The sequence below is a fragment of the Silurus meridionalis genome, chromosome 23, assembly GCF_014805685.1.
Source record: "Silurus meridionalis isolate SWU-2019-XX chromosome 23, ASM1480568v1, whole genome shotgun sequence".
NCBI lineage: Eukaryota > Metazoa > Chordata > Actinopteri > Siluriformes > Siluridae > Silurus > Silurus meridionalis.
Genome location: NC_060906.1, coordinates 20,992,208 through 21,010,280, shown reverse-complemented (window position 1 = coordinate 21,010,280; position 18,073 = coordinate 20,992,208). Strand labels below are relative to the sequence as shown.

The window sequence follows — 18,073 nt, the reverse complement described above, 5'->3', positions numbered from 1 at the left end:
CTTTGCATATTTCCACGCTGTAGGCGACAAAACTTTCAGCGAATGCCGGGTTCTCTTCAGGTTTCTATACAGTGGGTCAGAAATCACCCACTCAGCGTAGCATTTCAGACAGCAGGCAAAAAGCATATTTCATCTGGTAACTATAGTGACAGCTGAGCTCAGCACAGCTAGGGCTTATTCAATGCGAGCTGCGCTGTTATTTTAAGCTATTGCATGTATAAATAAAATGTATATTTTGTCAGATCATTTAGTTTCATTGTGACCAACGTTTTTTACTGAAATGAATCAAAAACCCTCGATAACACAGGATGACGCTAAGCATATGGGCAGACTACAAATATGGAAGCCACAATTATAAAAAAAAAAAAAAACTCAGATTGAAATCTGCTCATATTGAAATCTGCTTTTCAACTGGGTTGTACTATATTTTTCTTTCTAATAATTTGCAAAGGTAAGAAATTAAATTAACAACAACAAAAAAAAACAGACAGACAGACGTACAGATGGACGGACAGAAGGATAGATGGATAGATGCACAGACAGACAGATCAATATACATATGGATAGATGGATGGATAGATAGATGATAGATAGACAGACAGGCAGATGGATAAATGCATAAAAAGACAAACAGACAGACAGACAGATAGATACAGATTAATAGACAGACAGGTGGATGCGCAGACAGACAGACAGATGCCCAGATAGATAGATAGATCAATAGACATATGGATAGATGGATGGATAAATAGATGATAGATAGACAGACAAGCAGATGGATGGATGCATCAAAAGACAGACAGACAGACAGACAGATAGATAGATACAGATCGATAGACAGACAGGTGGATGTGCAGACAGACAGATAGATGCCCAGACAGACAGAGGCCCAGATAGATAGATAGATAGATAGATAGATAGATAGATAGATAGATAGATAGATAGATAGATAGATAGATAGACAGACAGACAGACAGATAGATAGACAGACAGACAGACAGACAGACAGGTGGATGCACAGACAGACAGATAGATGCCCAGACAGACAGAGGCCCAGATAGATAGATAGATAGACAGACAGACAGACAGACAGACATACAGACAGACAGACAGATAGATAGATAGATAGATAGACAGACAGACAGACAGACAGGTGGATGCACAGACAGACAGGTGGATGCACAGACAGACAGACAGATAGATAGATAGATAGATAGATAGATAGATAGATAGATAGATAGATAGATAGATAGATAGATAGAGATCAACAGACAGACAGGTGGATGTGCAGACAGACAGAAGACAGATGCCCAGACAGACAGACAGACAGACAGACAGACAGACAGACAGACAGACAGACAATGTAATACTCTGTCAATAAAGAAAATACAGCAAAAAGTACTGAAGGGGTCCATGCTTAATATAATGCACAGTGAACATGTTGAAGTGAATTCTATCGTGCTTTAATGCTATGCCGCCTCTCACCCTCCAAACCTTCCTGTTCCGTCCAAACTTCTATACTTCCACACATTTTTATAATGTTCCAATGTGGATAACATCAAGACTCCCTAAAAACAGTGTACATCTAAAACCCACTGTTGCTTCAGTGTGCCATCTTTCAATATGTAGATGGCATCGAATGACTCAAAGCTTATAGGACTCACTAAACATCTAAAAGCAGACAGACATGTGGATTAGAGAGAGCATGTACTGTTTGATGTGGATGTCTAATGGGAGTCTCGGAGGATGTTCACATTTAATCTGTAAGGGTATTCTGCTAGACGATGTCTTGCAACTGTAACACCACGATCACTGAAACACCCACACAAGCAAAGTAGATACACTTTAAAACACCCACCATTCAGTATTTCAAACAAATAAACTCAAGTGTGCAGTAAAACTCCAGCAGTAGCCATTTGGGAATTCGGTATTAATGGTGACTTGGGACCACTTGAAGTTGACTTTAGTACTGAACTTTTATTGTAAGACTAAAAAAAAAACTTTTTAAAATCTTCTTGTCCTACTAAATAATGAATTAAGCATTCTTAATGACATGCCAGGGAAGTATAATAATATCATAACAATAAAAATATCTTCTAACACAAGGAAATATTAAACATAAAATCTTTACGCTAGGGATCGCCATTTCATGCAACTTTTTTTTTTTACAGTAGCGCACAGGCTGTTGTTGTTGTTTATAATAATATTCAGCACACGTCGCAGCTTGGAAAGGTCATATACCAGATATAAGAGAAATTCTCTACTAAAGTGCAAGCAGAAAGGATACAGAGATCAGACTGGATTGCGGTGCGCTGCTGTGACAGGAACTCCTGACAGTGTTTGATGAGAAGACAGAGATCCTGCTCTGAATCCTCTCGCACTAACTTCAGCAGTGAGCCGTACCTGCGGTGACACGAGCAGAAAAGTTAGCAAGTGTGTCGTGACTCTAAAACGTTAAAATATTAAAAGAGTTGTCATAGCACTCGGAGTACAAATGTGTCATAGGATAGGTCATGCTTCTGGAATAACAAACACTTTGAAAGATGTGTGGCAATATATATATATATATATGCACACAGATAATTTATATACTGTGTATATAATCTCTATCTATCTATCTATCTATCTATCTATCTATCTATCTATCTATCTATCTATCTATCTATCTATCTATCTATCTATCTATCTATCTATCTATCTATCTATCTATCTATTATATATACAGTATATATAAAGTCTACATATTCAGCTATTACATCATTGCCTTTTGTTTAATTGGAACAGATGATAGTTTTTATCTATTTATTGTTACATTTATAATGTTGCCTAAATAAATCTTTTTGAAAAAAACTTTTTCATGCTACTGAGAAAACCCTCCAACCATTTTCATGTCCTCAAAAGTAGTTTAGGCAATCCTGAATTTTTTTCTTGGACAAATGTCCATTAAACAAGTTTTTTAATTTATTATAGCTTTATTAAATGGAGCATCAACAAAAAGAAAACCTGGTTTTGACTTTTACTACAGTCTCTACTTCCAGTCTGCTCTTATATAAAAAATAATCTAAACCTTTGTTTACATTTACTTAGTTGTTCACTAAGTAGATATACGTCCAGACACTTTTTATGAAATAAATCCTGTGTGTGTTTAATTTGTGCTGGCAGACCTCCACAGAAAAGATTTACTGTAGGAGAAGGCAGCTGTAATGAATCTGTGATTATCTCTTTGCTCATTGGAGAAGCTACTAGTATCAATGCATAACAGAAGATTTTCTCCTGGGGCTGAAAACACCGACCTGTGAGCCATGCCGATGCCCAGCTGTTCCACGGGCGTCAGATTGCGAGCCTTTATGTCATGATCACCAACTATAAAAAAGTACAAAGCAAACACAAATTACTGCACGTTTACGGTGCTTTCTATGCTGGCCAAGCATACGCCACAGGATTAATCATCACGTCTAAGTTCATCACGTCTAAGCGCGCTTAATTGGTTAAATGCCTATGAATGAGAGGGAAACGAGCCTTCTGATGTGATTATGAAGCCACTTCTCTGTTCTCATTAATTTTGGAACAATGGCAGGAGTGTGATGATATAACATAATGCAGATCAATGTGTCTGTCTCGGTGCAGTCAGCCAGTGGCCCAGATAATGGCACAGCAAGACTTAAACCGCCACTACAGTAAGTGAATATTCATCGTTATGCCTGGTTAATATGCATTGCCGATAACGAAGCAAGTGCGAATTAAAAAGGCAGGCATGAAAGGATGAGTGACAGGAAAAAAAAAATATGATGAACTAAGAGACTCAAAGCTTTTCCAGCATGACAATGTCCCTGTGCACAAAGCCAGCTTTGCCTGCTTTACCATAAAGAACCCCACTGAACTGGAACGTTCTGAGTAACACAATTGTGGCTCAATGATCTTCACAGATCTCCACAAACACACTCTGAAATGTGGAGGAACATCTTGCCAGAAGAGTGGAGATTATAATCGCAAATAGGAAATAAATGTGGATTGAAAGGTTCAAAAAGCATATGCGATTCTTATGGTCAGGTGTCCACAAACTTTTGTCTATACTAATGATAATGTGTGTCTGTCTAAGTGTCTGTCTGTCTGTCTGTCTGTCTGTCTGTCTGTCTGTCTGTCTGTCTATCTATCTATCTATCTATCTATCTATCTATCTATCTATCTATCTATCTATCTAAAGTGTTACATACAATGGATTATATGTCTATAAAAGGCATTACAGATTATAATGTTTTTAATGGCTTTTGCAACTATTCTTCTTGCAACGATAAAAACAAATCATGATACCTGATAATCATGCTGGTGTATCTCATTTAGCACAAAAAATTGGTGTCTTATAAATGTGTTCATAGTTTGTAGTAAACATAAAGTGTAGACAGTGTTACGCAATAGCTGTATACAGGAAACAGGAAGTCGTCCAGACACGTTCCTATGGATTACTCATTGCCATGAGCAGGTGACTAATTAATTGGACATTTTTTTTTAAATGTCAAATTTTTTATTCTTCTTTTAAATAAAGCCTATACAAAATGTATTTTTTTGAATGTGGGTAACATATGAGCCACTTTTGTCTTCATATCAGACTTTCATGCAAGTTCATGCAAGTTGAAAAAGTGTGATCTCTGTGGCTTTGACCATGTCATGGATGTTGGTGCTGAGATTTTCACACAACACACTCTCTAGAGTTTACAAAGAATGGTAAAAAAATTAAATAATAAAAAAACAGTGGAAGTGCAGGTCTATGAATGAAAACATCTTGATAAAACATTTCTAATAACTGGACTTCTGTTCAGAAGGTTTTGAGTTGAATGAGTTCAACACCACCAAGCTGCCATTCCTGGACCCTTGAGCAAGACCCTAAACCCTTGATTCGCTCTTGATCAGCCTGATTTTATGCACTGCACTGATGCCACATGACTGGCTGATTAGAAAAGTGCCTAAAAGGCAGCTGTTTTTTTTATGTCCCTAATAAACTGATCATTGCACTATGCAGGTCTGTTAAATCAGCCAAAGGCCATTCTTATGAAAAGAATTCTTCAATGCATTTATATACTTCTTAAAAAATGTATAGCAGAGCACTAAAGAAAAATGTCTGGCGATTTCATTTTTATTACTGACCTTTGTATTCTGCGGGTGGGAAAAAGCAGTGAGGTGGGGAGGAGGAAAGATGCAGCACGGCCCTCTCTAGAAGATCGGCCAACACTGTGGAAATGGAACAGCAAACCCATATTTAAACATCATTATAGCTGTAGTTGTAATTCTTACTCGAGCATCATCATTGGACTAACTGTGCTGGTGAAATCTCATGATGGTGAGTTATGTGGGGAATAAAACACAGCATGTAATTTAAAAGAGGAGATTGAGGGTCATATGCCTGGAGAACATTGTGGGCAACAGTCACGCTGGATTTGTGGTGTTTAATTTTCTGTCAATGAGCATGTTAACATTTCTTAAGATTTTAAACAGAAATTTCTTACATAGCTGCAGAAAGATAAGGAAGGGATAGACTTCTTTCACTCCTGTCAATTACAGTGAGACGAGCCAATCGTAAGTGTTTGGGTATGAGCAAGCGGGCTGATATCGCTTCAAATGTGATCCTGTAGTCAAAAAGATGTGATTGGATACCATTAAATGAAAAGAATCAAGGAAAATAGGATATTTCTGAAATGTTCTTTGTCACAGTGACACCAAGGGGACATATTAGAAATTCTAATACCACAATTCTCAACGCATGACCAAGTATATATACAGTATATATTACTCTGATTAACTGTGTATCCTCAGCATGCAAATACATCATCACTTACCTCTTCCTGTAAGAACTCTGGATTTGCTGATCATGGCTTTGCACAAGTGTCTCCTGCAGTTCTCCATCCAGTTCTCGTCTCTCTCACCATCCTTAGAGGAAGACAGGAAAGCGCTGACCTCAGAGTCTGTACAAACATACAAACAACAAAAGACAAGCTAACGCTTTTCACAAATTTGAGATTTCGTGATACTTTATGGAGTTTTAAAACCCTGGATTTATGAAGGAGGCTACGCTCGATCAACTCAGCGTGACCTTTGATGAGACAAGAAACGGCATGCTCTTTGGCTTACAGATGTTTCGCCTGGCAAAACCGAATAAATCGGGGTCATTACGCCAGGGAGCTGACTTGCTTCAACGGTCTTTGGTCATGTAATGTTGAGACGGTTTTTAACTTTGAAATACAGAAGCGCTTTACATGACGGCAGATAGGAGATGATGGAGTCAAAAAACACAATGTTTTTCGTAGATATTTGACCACCACTGTATAAATGACTGATTTGTAACTCAGAGATGCTTCGCTGATCTCCATTCAGAGATGTTTCATATTAATGCGTAATGTTTTCCTTTACAAGCCGAAAATGTAATCTCATCCATCCGAATAAAAACACACGCCTCGCGTTATCCAATCATCAGGATTAAACAAAGCCTGGCAACTCAGCAATTATAAATTTGAGCAAGTGATGAGGTTGAAGCCCCGTTTAAATCCCAGGAATGAAAATTTAGTCTTCGTCCGAATGTGAGGTGAATTTTAATCACGAAAAATAAACAGATAAGCTGTCCTTCCTTACAGACTCCACCCCTTTTGATTAATTATGCATGGTGTTTACAATGCAGTGAAGCTGAGTAGCATTGCAGTCTTGCTTGTGGAGCTCATTTCTGGGTCAGACAATGTTAAGCTAAAATCTGTCCTATGTCCTTCTTTACTGACTTCATCCCAACCGAGTCTGGTAAAAGCATCAGTCAAAAAGTGAGGGACGGTCTGGAGGTAAATTTTACGACTCAGTGATTTAAATAGCGTAAATATATGTAGGGCTGAAACGATTCCTTGTGTAACTTGAGTTATTCGAATACAAAAAGAATTATAATAAAATAATAATAAATAAAATAAACATATACTTTGCCTCAATGCTTCATTTAGTCCATTTAACTACACACAGAGCACTGTGTTTCCCCACGGACCATTATTAATGATGCACCACCTGCTAAACTCTGGAGCGCTCTGGGGTCTCATTTACAAAGATTTTGTGCGCTAATTCCCCTTCTCACCTTCTTTGTTTCCCCTTTGTGTGTACGCAGCGCTCAGATTTTACTTACAGGTGCGCACTTTCTCCCATCAAGTTATTTATTTTTTTTTAAGATCACGACCTTTGTCGCTTGAAAGTGGCGTCCGCACACGTTTTCAGCCTCGTTTTATGTGCACGTCGGGAGCTGTGCAACTGGTGCTACCAGGTCTGCTATTCTGAGGTATTTAAAGGTCATCATTTCGACACCACTGCGAAGATCCGGAGCCAATCGCAGAAGGTGCTTGACGCACTTCGAAAAGAAGACTTCTCAGCTAGGAACACTGGGGGCGCTGTATTGCTGTGCCAGGAGACTATTTTGAAGGTGATGGTGTGGAAACAGATCAATACAGCAATAAAATTAATAAAACTTTCTTGTAAACAGGGCGAGTCTCAAAACTTTTTGATACCACATCGTATTTGCCTTCATATAGATTTAGCCGCAGAGTTCATACAATATTTAAAGTTCAAGTTTAAGTTTATTTCTATAGCGCTGTTCACAATGGACATTGTCTCACAGCAGCTTTACAGAACTTCAGAATTCAAGTAAATTATGTCTATTTATCCCTGATGAGCAGCGTGGGGCGACTCAGATTGCTGTGACAAGGGCCCACGTTGTCATCTGCGGTTGGAGCCCATTCTCCTCAGATTTCCAAGCCATGCCTTTTGAGTTGCATCACTGTGCCACATTGTAAAGATCGGTTATTTGAGTTAAACTGAAAGGTTAATCCAATCCCTGGTGCATGAAAATCCAAAAAGCCTTTAAACTACCCCCATTCCTTCTAGCGGCAACAACCGTGCTATGGTTGGTCTGTCGTCCCATTTTCCCATCTTTCGGATGTTTCGTCATGATCTTCAACTGATTCTCTTAATCTTTTGAACATGAGTACGCAAATCAATAAATAAAACAAATTCTAGACCAAACAAATGAATGTTAGGACTAAAAATAAAGTCCAGGTGACTGGAAATATCAATGAAAGTTGAATCGAGCTCCTTTAACAGCAAATTTGTGCAGCTTCTTGCCTTGTTTAGTCCAGGAGGTCTTTGGCATTTCGAGGGTGTAACATGCGAGTCCGGGGAGGGATGAGAATATCAGCCATGGGTATGGATTATCTCCCTGGAAGGAAGATACACAAGAAGGAGAGTATGTTAGAGCTATAGGTAATAAAATAGGAATAGGAAACTGTTCACAGGAAGTAAAGCTGAGATTAAATGTATCACTGTATAGTTTCGCTCATATGAAGGTAAAAATTGGAACTCGAACCTTCTGCAGTTCCCTGGCGGGGAGTTTCCGTTCAGATGGACCACCGACCACATTCATCCGAACCAGGAGGTGGTTCCTCTCCACAGAAATACCATCAATGATAACCTCACTAGAGAGCAGTAAAGGGTTGTTATAAAGCACTTGATACACCAACATAACATTATCTTAGCCATAGTGTAGATTTTGAGCTCTGTTGAACCCAGTCACCGATATGTTTATTTTGGCAAGAAGTTCAGACAATAAACTAAATGTAAGGAACTTCCTCTATGTCTGCCAGAAGCTTGCTTACAGAAATATGAATATCAGGGGATGGTGTGGGGTGATATCAAACTACATAAGAAATCCTGATCTGAAATCAGGATCCTGAAATCCTTTCTGCTATATGTGGTTCTTTTTCAAACTGTTACCACAACTTATGGAGTTATAAGCAAGGAGCAAATTAGGACTAAATGAGAAAACTTACAGTACAACCAGGTGTCCGTAAACTTTTGGCAACATAGTCTAACTCATAGTGTAGTTTTTTTTCTGAAAAGCCAAGAAATCTTTTTTGGACAAACCTCCTCTAACCAATGGTTTGTTTATGTAAGTGTGATAAATCAGGATTCCATTATGTTATACGCTTCCTTTATTTGTTAGCTACAATGACCTTATAGTCAAAGAAGCAAAATTATGTCTAAAGATGTGTCTTGACTTCATCTGTGAAAAAAGGGAAACATTTCAAGTAAAAATTAAAGCACTTGGAGACTTGTCACCAAAAAAATGTCACATTTTTTTTCCCCAATGGTTATAGAATGAAACGTTTGTGGGCGTCAGACCGTAAGATTCTATGTCACAGCCCATTCCACATTGAGTCCCCATTTGCGGTTATAATAACCTCCACCCCTCTGGGAAGATGTTCCCACAACAATGTGTGGAAATTTGTGCTTAATTAGCCACAAGGATCTCAGTAAAGTCAGGTAGTGATGTAGGTGTGGAAGTCTGGGTTCCAGTCAGCATTTTAATGAGTTCCAAAAGGTGTTCAATAGGGTTGAGATCAGAGCTCTATAGCAGGAGATCTTCCACTCCAACCCTTGTAAAATCTCCATAGAGCTGGCCTAGCTCAAGTGAAGGGAAGCTTTTTCCAACTTGGGGAAGAACCATATATGGCTGGAAAGGACAGGTGTCCCAATACTTTTGTCAATTCAGTGAATGATTAATTTATACTCCTTTAACAGGCTTTTATTTTGTTTTATATATATATATATATATATATATATATATATATATATATATATATATATATATATATATATTTATTTATTTATTTATTTAATATTATTACAATTATTAAACAACTTTTTTAAATAGTTGGGAGCAGATGATGGTTAATATCTACAATAACAATGATAACAGGGTTTAACTTTTCACAAAGACATTCTAAAACATTAAATGTAGCCATAAACTGATAAAAAAAATAATAATTTGTGTTTTTTAAAGGGGGCATAACACACACACTTTGGCCAATCTCATGCTAAATTTGAGTACCTACTGTAGAGAGTGGAATTGCATCTTTGAAATCTCCGAAGAGTCTTATCAGATTCATAAAAAAATAGAGCTTTACGCTTCTTTCCGAAAAAAAAAAAAAAAACTTCTGCAGGCAGGTTGTGGGTGGAGCTAATGACGGAAATGGTGGGAACAAAAGGAACAAGCTTGAGAAACTATGGTGATGCCATTGTTAAAAATCAACTGCATCCATTGGACACTTAACACTAAGTTCTTTGGGAATCTAAAAAGGTTCTTCTTCCCTCACATCCAAAACCACACTTTTTGGATAATTGTTCTCCAGTGAGTCCTGTGCAGTGCTGCAGACGTTTGTAACCGAATGAAGCATGGTGGTGGGTGTGCTTTTCCGGGAGAAGTGCTCATACAGGAATTTCATAGCGTGTATTTGGCACAGAAATCGTTTCTTTCTTTCTTTTTTTTTTTTACTTCACCCATGTATAGCTTGAAAATTATTGGGTAAATAACTCAAGTTGATGACAGACTGTAATACAGTAATCGGGCATAACGTTAAGACCACCTGCGTAATATTTTGTTGGTCCCCCTTTTGCTGCTAAAACAGTCCAGACCTGTCGAGCATTGACAGCATTAACTTCTTCAACTGTTTGAGCTACAGTATACCACTTGTGTTAAAAACTGACCGCTGCAGACCAGGAACACCACACAAGAGCTGCAGTTTTGGAGATGCTCTGACCCCGTCGTCTAGCCGTCACAATTTGTGAAGCTCACTCAAATCCCTTTTTCAAATCGCCCTTTGAGTACAAAATGTTCACTTGATGACTAATGTATCCCACCCACAAACAGGTGCCATGATGAAGAGATCATCAATGATATTCACTTATTAACCACTCATAACGTCATACCTGGATCGATGTACATTTCAAAAACTTCAGCATGTGAACTAACAGGAAAATGATCATCTTCAGGGTGGTAAATTCGACTCCAGCTGTTTTGTGTCAGACTGCATCGCCCCATTCAGATCATTTTCCTATAACCACATGCCTCGTTTAAATCTATCCCTGAAACTGCCTGGGCTGGAGAATGAAGAGGTGTAAGTTCACATACTCTTCTCCAGTTGAGGTCTCGACAACGTTGTCCTTCTGATTCTGAAGCAGAATTTCCGAGAGTTTGTACTGAGACTCCAGGAGCAGAAGCGAGTCCAGGTTACAGCACATGGCACTCAGGAGTCTGAAGGAGAAAACAAAAAGGGGGTTTCATTAAGTGAAATTTGACATTAAAAAAACATCTGCTTGTCAAAAACATCATGTCGCTGTTAAAATAAAAAAGTGTATAAGGCTATTGTGCTGTTCCAGAAATCCAAATCAAAGCCTCCTTCGATTTGGTTCGACGTGTACTACTTACAGGTGCCCTTTGTTCATCAAACGCAAACCCAGAAGTAAAGTGGTCTGTCAGTGAAATGATAAAAGCCCAGAACTTTTGGCTTTGAGGTTGTTTTATATGAGTGGAGAGCATTCGAGTGGCTCTGAGTAAGTGTGTGTAGGCGGGTAGAGGGTACGGAGGAGTGTGTGTGTGTGTGTGTGTGTGTGTGTGTGTGTGTGTGTGTGTGTGTGTGTTTTGGGGTGCTGGTGTGGTTGTGATGAGACACTGATTTCTCTCTCTAATGGATTCTAACTATAGTACTGAAGCTTGATTTGAGAGGCGTCTCCAGAGTAATCCATCTCTTTTCGCAGGGCTAAATCAGCATCCTGGCAATCGCACCAGACGATTTTGCAAGTTGGCTTTGTTTTGAAACGCTCCCTTAAACCGAGCAATCGTCATAACAAATTGGTGTTTTCAGCTTCTCTAAATAAATAAATTAATAGCTGTAAAGGTAAATAAATGTAATCCAACATAAACAAAAAAAATAAAAAATTTTCTTGTAATCTTGTCAGCATGAGGTCTTCATCCGACACCTAGCAAACATGTATGCGAAACTAGTTTTGTATCATGCCAGCAGATGGCAGTACAAGGCGGCACGCACAGTCACAGAGAGAACCAAACTTCAAAAGTCAGCTATTTCGGCAACATGCGCCCCCTGTTGCCGGAAACAACATGATTCTGGTCTCTTGCGGACTTCGACCTCTGAAGATACGGCTCAAAGGCCGTCGTTTTGACACTACTTGCCACAGTCGCCATGGCTGCTTATCAGGGATAAATACACACCATTCACCTTAACTCTTAAATTCTGTAAAGCTGCTTTGAGACAATGTCTGTTGTGAAAAGCTCTATAGAAATAAACTTGACTTGACTTGACTACTGCCGAGATCCGGCGTGAATCGCAGAAGGTGCTTGCCCGCTTCGAAAAAAGAAGACTTCCAGATGTGGCAGGAACAGTGGCTGGGAGAGCTGTATTGCTGTGCGAGGGGACTATTCAGAAGGTGATAATGTAATAATAAATATTGTAAACAGAGCAAGTCCTGAAACTATTTAATACAGCCTCGTATATCACAAGGTCCTGATTTACTATAGCTCAATGTGTAAAAACATTTTTTAAATGGTGCATGTTGATTAACTAATAAAGTTCACACAGGACTTGCTCTTTCATTTAAGAAAATCAGCATGTGCTGGTGGTTTTTTGTTTGCATATTTGCCTTAATGAATATGCAATTTGCCGCATTTTGACCCAAAAAAACAACCCCACCGCAAAGTCAATGCAAAATGGTTGCTTTATTACCGATAATGATTTACTGCAGCTTGAAAGACATTTTGGAAATGATATGCTGATAAGCCTGAAGAGCATGAATTAAATTTGCAGACGTCGAGCCACCTTTCCGCGATAGAAAGAAAAAATTTGGTACATATTCTTTCAAATGACTGAATGTTACCCTGGGAAAATTGGCTTTATATCAGATATGATCCACAATTTTGCAGCTATGAAGCCAACAGCATTTAAACAGATTGTGAGCCTAGCATAACAGAATTTATGTTCTTTTATTTAGCATTTTGTCATTTTCTGACTTATTCTACAGCCTGTAATCAGCATTAGATATACTGAGTGTGTGAAACTGATTTATTTCAGTTTTACATTTTTGTAGTAGTCTTTCAGAGATTCAGACTTAGCCTGGCCATCAAGAACTATTAGCATACACACCAATGGTGGGGCCGTGCATTTCACACCAAGGCATTCAGTGGCCTACCTGAGTCAATTCACCTGTTAAAACCTATAAATAGAAACCAAGAGAATCACAGTATAACAGAGCACTGCATTAAAAAATAGGAATGTCCTACAGTAAGAATGAATGTCATTACTGAAGCAAGAAACCCAATGATACAATTCAACAAGTCTCCTTTCACTGGAGCCACAACTGCACCACCCGGCATACATTGTCTCTAGCAGAAGCATCGATATTAACCTCATAAAATGACCCCGGGTTTGTTTTTTTTCATGCATTTTCGTACGTTTTCCTGGGGATTTGAAATGAAGGCAAATTGTGTGTTTTTGTGCAAATTTCAATAAAATGAAAAAAGTATAAATAGTTCATTAAAAAGCTGAACAACTGTTTTGAACTGTTCAGGCCAAACTTTCTTCAGGATGTCCAGCTTTTCTCGAATAGTCCGTCTTGTTAATGGCCTTGTAAGTGTATTTGCGAAATCTATTGAAATCTATCTATAGAAACACACAAATATATTTTAACTTCTGTGGTTTGTTATGCCGTTTGTGAGCTCTGACTAATGTGCTCTCTGACCATCCTATCAAAAAAACCTGAACATGCCGAAGTGATTAGATGCCTTCTAGAGGGCCTTGGAGCGATCAAATCGCGATCTACTTGAAAGCAACTGCTTCAACGCATTTATGCGTTTTCCGCTTGAAGATGCTTTATTCACTTTTGGCGCATTTTATCGATCGAAATATGCTGAATATACAACTTTGCGTCTTAGATACGTTGATTTGAAATGATATAGTTGCAAGCAAATGATAAGAAAAAAGTTCAATCAATACAAATTAGGGAAGGGTTTGGATTAAGCAACCAAAGTAACCAAAAAACTCCCTCATTTGCATGTACAAATTAAATAAATAGCAAAAAATGATCAAATGATGATGCTTTTCAAAGATCAACAGCATCGAACACAGAGCAGAGTTAGAAGATATATGATACGTAAGGTTTTTTTTGTACATGAATATGTAATCTCTTTATTATATAGCGTTTCTACTAGTGTCTGTATACGTCAGAGTTTCTATCCAATCAGATTTTAGCCATCACGTCAAGTGTTGCCGAGGGTTTAAAGGAATTTGTCGTGAGGCCTTCGTAATCAGCATTTGCTTAAAGCAACAGCTTCAAGCAGCGTGGAATTAATGCTACTAATAAAAGCTGGCAAATGATGTTTACGGAGGCGATTAGGAATATTTTTTACTCTGCTCTGTATTCGATGCTGTTGATCTTTGAAAAGCTTCTTCATTCGTTTTTTGGGTTCTTTGGTTGCTCAATCCAAACCCTTCCCTACTTTGTATTGATTCAACTTTTCTTTTCATTTGCTTTGAGCTATCTATCTTTTCAAATCTACGTATCTAAGTCGCAAAGTTGTATATTCGGCATATTTCGATTGATAAAATGCGTCAAAAGTGAATAAAGCACCGCTCCTTGAAGCGAACAGCGCATAAATGTATTTTTAATGCGAAACTGAGAGCTCTTTGCAGGCAATCGCGTAACCTGCATAATCGCGCCATTTATTTGACTGGTTTATTACATAGTCGTCGTCCTTAATATCGGAAACTTCCTCTGACTCTCACTGGAGCTGAAGATAAGAAACTCAGCAGACAACAACCTGTTTTCTGGGGGTTTTTTATATATTCACTCCTTTCAGAGGAATGCTATGTCGATGTGTGGGAGGGAAAGTATATCGGTGTGAGGTGATGAATATCTGAGAGGCGGATTTAGACCCGACACCTCCAGTGTAACAACACATTCAGTTACTGAGTCAGACGTGATGGGTGGGATCCAACCTTGCAAGCCCTTTACCAGCCTACAGCTTCCTTACTGTTGTTATCTTTCCTGTTATAATCATTCAGATTATTATAAAGTAAGAGTATATTCACAAATGGTGAGCTTTTTAATGAGTTGCTCAGTAGCTCCTGGTTCCATAATCTCAACTGACTGTAAAAGACTGTAGAAAAATCATTACTTATAATCTTACATTCCAGTGCTCATGTTAGTTCTCACTCTCCAGTGTTCTGTATTGGTTAAAGACTATAATCACACTTTTGATGTCACCCAAATGAGGATGGGTTTCCCTTTTGAGTCTGGTTCCTCTCAAGGTTTCTTCTAAGGGAGTTTTTCCTTGCCACAGTCACCATGGCTGCTTATCAGGGATAAATACACACCATTCACCTTAACTGTTAAATTCTGTAAAGCTGCTTTGAGACAATGTCTGTTGTGAAAATCGCTATAGAAATAAACTTGACTTGACTTGATATTCATTATCTGACAAGACAAAGCAATAACATTTACATTATACTTATTTTTTTGGAGAAAACTAAATATTTATTTTTTACATTAATGGTATTTGGAAGATGCTCTTATCCAGAGCGACTTATAATCCTCTCTTTTATACAACTGAGCAGTTCAGGGTTAAGGGCCTTGCTCAAGGGTCCAGCAGTGGCAGCTTAATTGTAGTGGGATTTGAGCTCATGACTTTCTGATCAGAAGTCAAACAGCTCAACGACGGAGCTACCCCTTTCCCAACACTTTTGGGACACATTCTGACATGATTCTCATTCTGACATTGATACAGCTTCGTGATTAAGACATTCGATTTAGGATTAGAAGGTCGTGAGTTTAAATCCCAACCACACTAAACTGCCATGCCTAACCCACTGAGCAAAGCCCCCTAACTGCTCAATTATATGAATGAGGCAGAAGAATGAGTCACTGGATACGGCGTCTGCCGAATGCTGGAAATGTCAATGTAAATGTACCTGGGATACTTTGCTATGATTCTGGTGTGTTGTACACTTGGTCTTAGGTGGCTGACAACTTTTATTTTCAAGATGCCAAACACTCCATCAGGTAAAGCCTAATTCTTGCACCAAACACACCTAGAAGGCTGAACACTCATTCTGTCATGCTAGCACTCATTCTCAAGGGTTTTACTCTTTTAATGTTGCTGTTAGACTTTCATATTAAGGGTTACTCAACAACCATACAGGGAAAGTTGAACCCTTGTTTTGAGAAAGCTTAAGCCCCTAACAAGGTTACCCAACATTAAATTTTATTCCACTCAACTCCACTCCATTTAATTCAAGTTTTAGCACTTTTAAGAATGGACATTGTCTTAAAGCAAGAAATATAGTAGAAAGTTCATATTTAAGTCTATGTGTATTTATCCCCGATAAAAACTTGAAAGGAACCAGACTCAAAAGGGGAACCCATCCTCATTTGATTGACACCTGTGATTATAAATCATTAAAACATTACAAACACCAGAGAGTGGGAAATATTATGAGCCCCGAGTGTAATTTGCTTTTCGGTAACTCATTCAGATAATGTTAAACCCTTCTTCTTAGGAATGCAAAGCCCTCCTGGTGTAACATTTATTCATTTAGAATTCTCAGGTGGCCAACAGTCCTTCTGGAGTGGTAGTGCTTTTCTTGGCGAAGCTAAACAGTCCACCTAAAAGACGGATTTCTGGGTCAAACTCACCATCCAGAACGACACTTCTGAAAAGACCTGCCCTCTTTCTGGGTTGGTCAAATACCACATCAAATTTACGTTTTAAGATGATTAACATTTTTTATTAAATTGCAATTTTGTTTAATAAAAATGCTACAAGCTAGCACCTAGTACTCGGACTGGGACCTCTCTCTCTCTCTCTCTCTCTCTCTCTCTCTCTCTTTCTGTCTCACTTTCCTTCGCTTCACAATAATTTGCATTATTTGCACTAAAATGTCCCTTTAACTCTGGACTGGCACAGTGTGACTTTACACTTTCTTTTTATACCAGCGCACAGACACTTTAATGACAATCACATTTTGACACTTATGTCAATATCCATCATAGACATATCCATCTCTTTTTGTTCATTCATGTATGTGTGGGTATATGTGGCGATATATAAATAGAAGGCGGAGCTCGAGGAAGCAGAGCTGAAGAGGTTGAGGTTTTCATTGAGAGTGATGATAATGGACAGGATTAGAAACAAGTTTATTAGGAGGACAGCACATGTGGGATGTTTTGGGGACAAGGCGAGGGAGGCGAGATTGAGATGGTTTGGACGTGCAGAGGAGGGACATGGGGTATATCAGTAGGAAAATGCTGAGGATAGAGCCACCAGGAAGGAAGAAAAGAGGAAGACCAAGGAGGAGGTTTATGGATGTGGTGAGAGAAGACATGCAGGTAGTTGGGCTGAAAAAGGCAGATGTAGAGGAAGGGGGAGTATGGAGACGAATGATCTGTGGCGCCCCCTAATGGGAGAAGCCAAAAGAAGAAGTGTGTGTTCGTGTGTATATATATTTTATTTTATATCATATTATATTATATTATTCTTATCCTTTTTTCATACCTTATAGTTAGACTCTACTTTAATAAACTTTTGTATTTATTTTATTCTTTTTTTTTGTTACTTTTTCGTTACGTTTTTATGTTGTACTACTAGTTTTTCACGTTTACATGTTGGGCAGTCGTGAAAAAGCATTTTATTACATGTCGTACTCTGTATGATCGTGTATGTGACAAATCAAATTTGAATAAAAAAATATGGACGCACGCATCCAATCAGATTGTCATTGCACCAGTGGCATAATAATTACGAGACATTATTGTCCGACCACATGATGGCACGTCTGATTACCCACTCACGTTTCTACATTGCATTCTATGAAGGAATGTAGTGTAGAAATAGAAACTTTTCTTAAAAGAAGTATTGTCCATCAACGGAGAGCTTGCTCGACCCTGATTGGTGGATTGCTGCGTGTTTGGCCAGTTAAGTTTTTCTGCTTATAAACAAAAAGGAACAACTGATGTAGTTGAGAAAAAAGAAACATATTTGGCTTGTAGAAAAGTTCAAATAAAAATCTCCCTCAATGGAAATACTTTAGTAAAAAGTACAGATATGCGGAAAAGCTGCTTAAGTACAGTAACAAATTGCATTTACTTTGTTATTGTCCACCACTGAAGAATATTTGCCAGGAATCGCTTCGGCAGAGATATTTCACTAGAGAAA

General features: G+C 38.4%; 1 protein-coding gene across 2 annotated transcripts in view; it reads right to left on the bottom strand.

Annotated features, from left to right (window-relative positions):
* tbc1d32 (TBC1 domain family, member 32) overlaps positions 1-18,073 on the bottom strand; it is a 68,937-nt gene that overhangs the window by 24,673 nt on the left and 26,191 nt on the right. For both annotated transcript variants that reach the window (XM_046835877.1, XM_046835876.1), the window contains exons 24-30: positions 10,982-11,104; positions 8,378-8,486; positions 8,137-8,230; positions 5,832-5,957; positions 5,143-5,226; positions 3,294-3,363; positions 2,288-2,403 (exon numbers count right to left, since the gene is read on the bottom strand). In XM_046835877.1, coding sequence (XP_046691833.1) covers positions 2,288-2,403; positions 3,294-3,363; positions 5,143-5,226; positions 5,832-5,957; positions 8,137-8,230; positions 8,378-8,486; positions 10,982-11,104 — 722 coding nt within the window. The remainder of the gene's footprint in view (positions 1-2,287; positions 2,404-3,293; positions 3,364-5,142; positions 5,227-5,831; positions 5,958-8,136; positions 8,231-8,377; positions 8,487-10,981; positions 11,105-18,073) is intronic.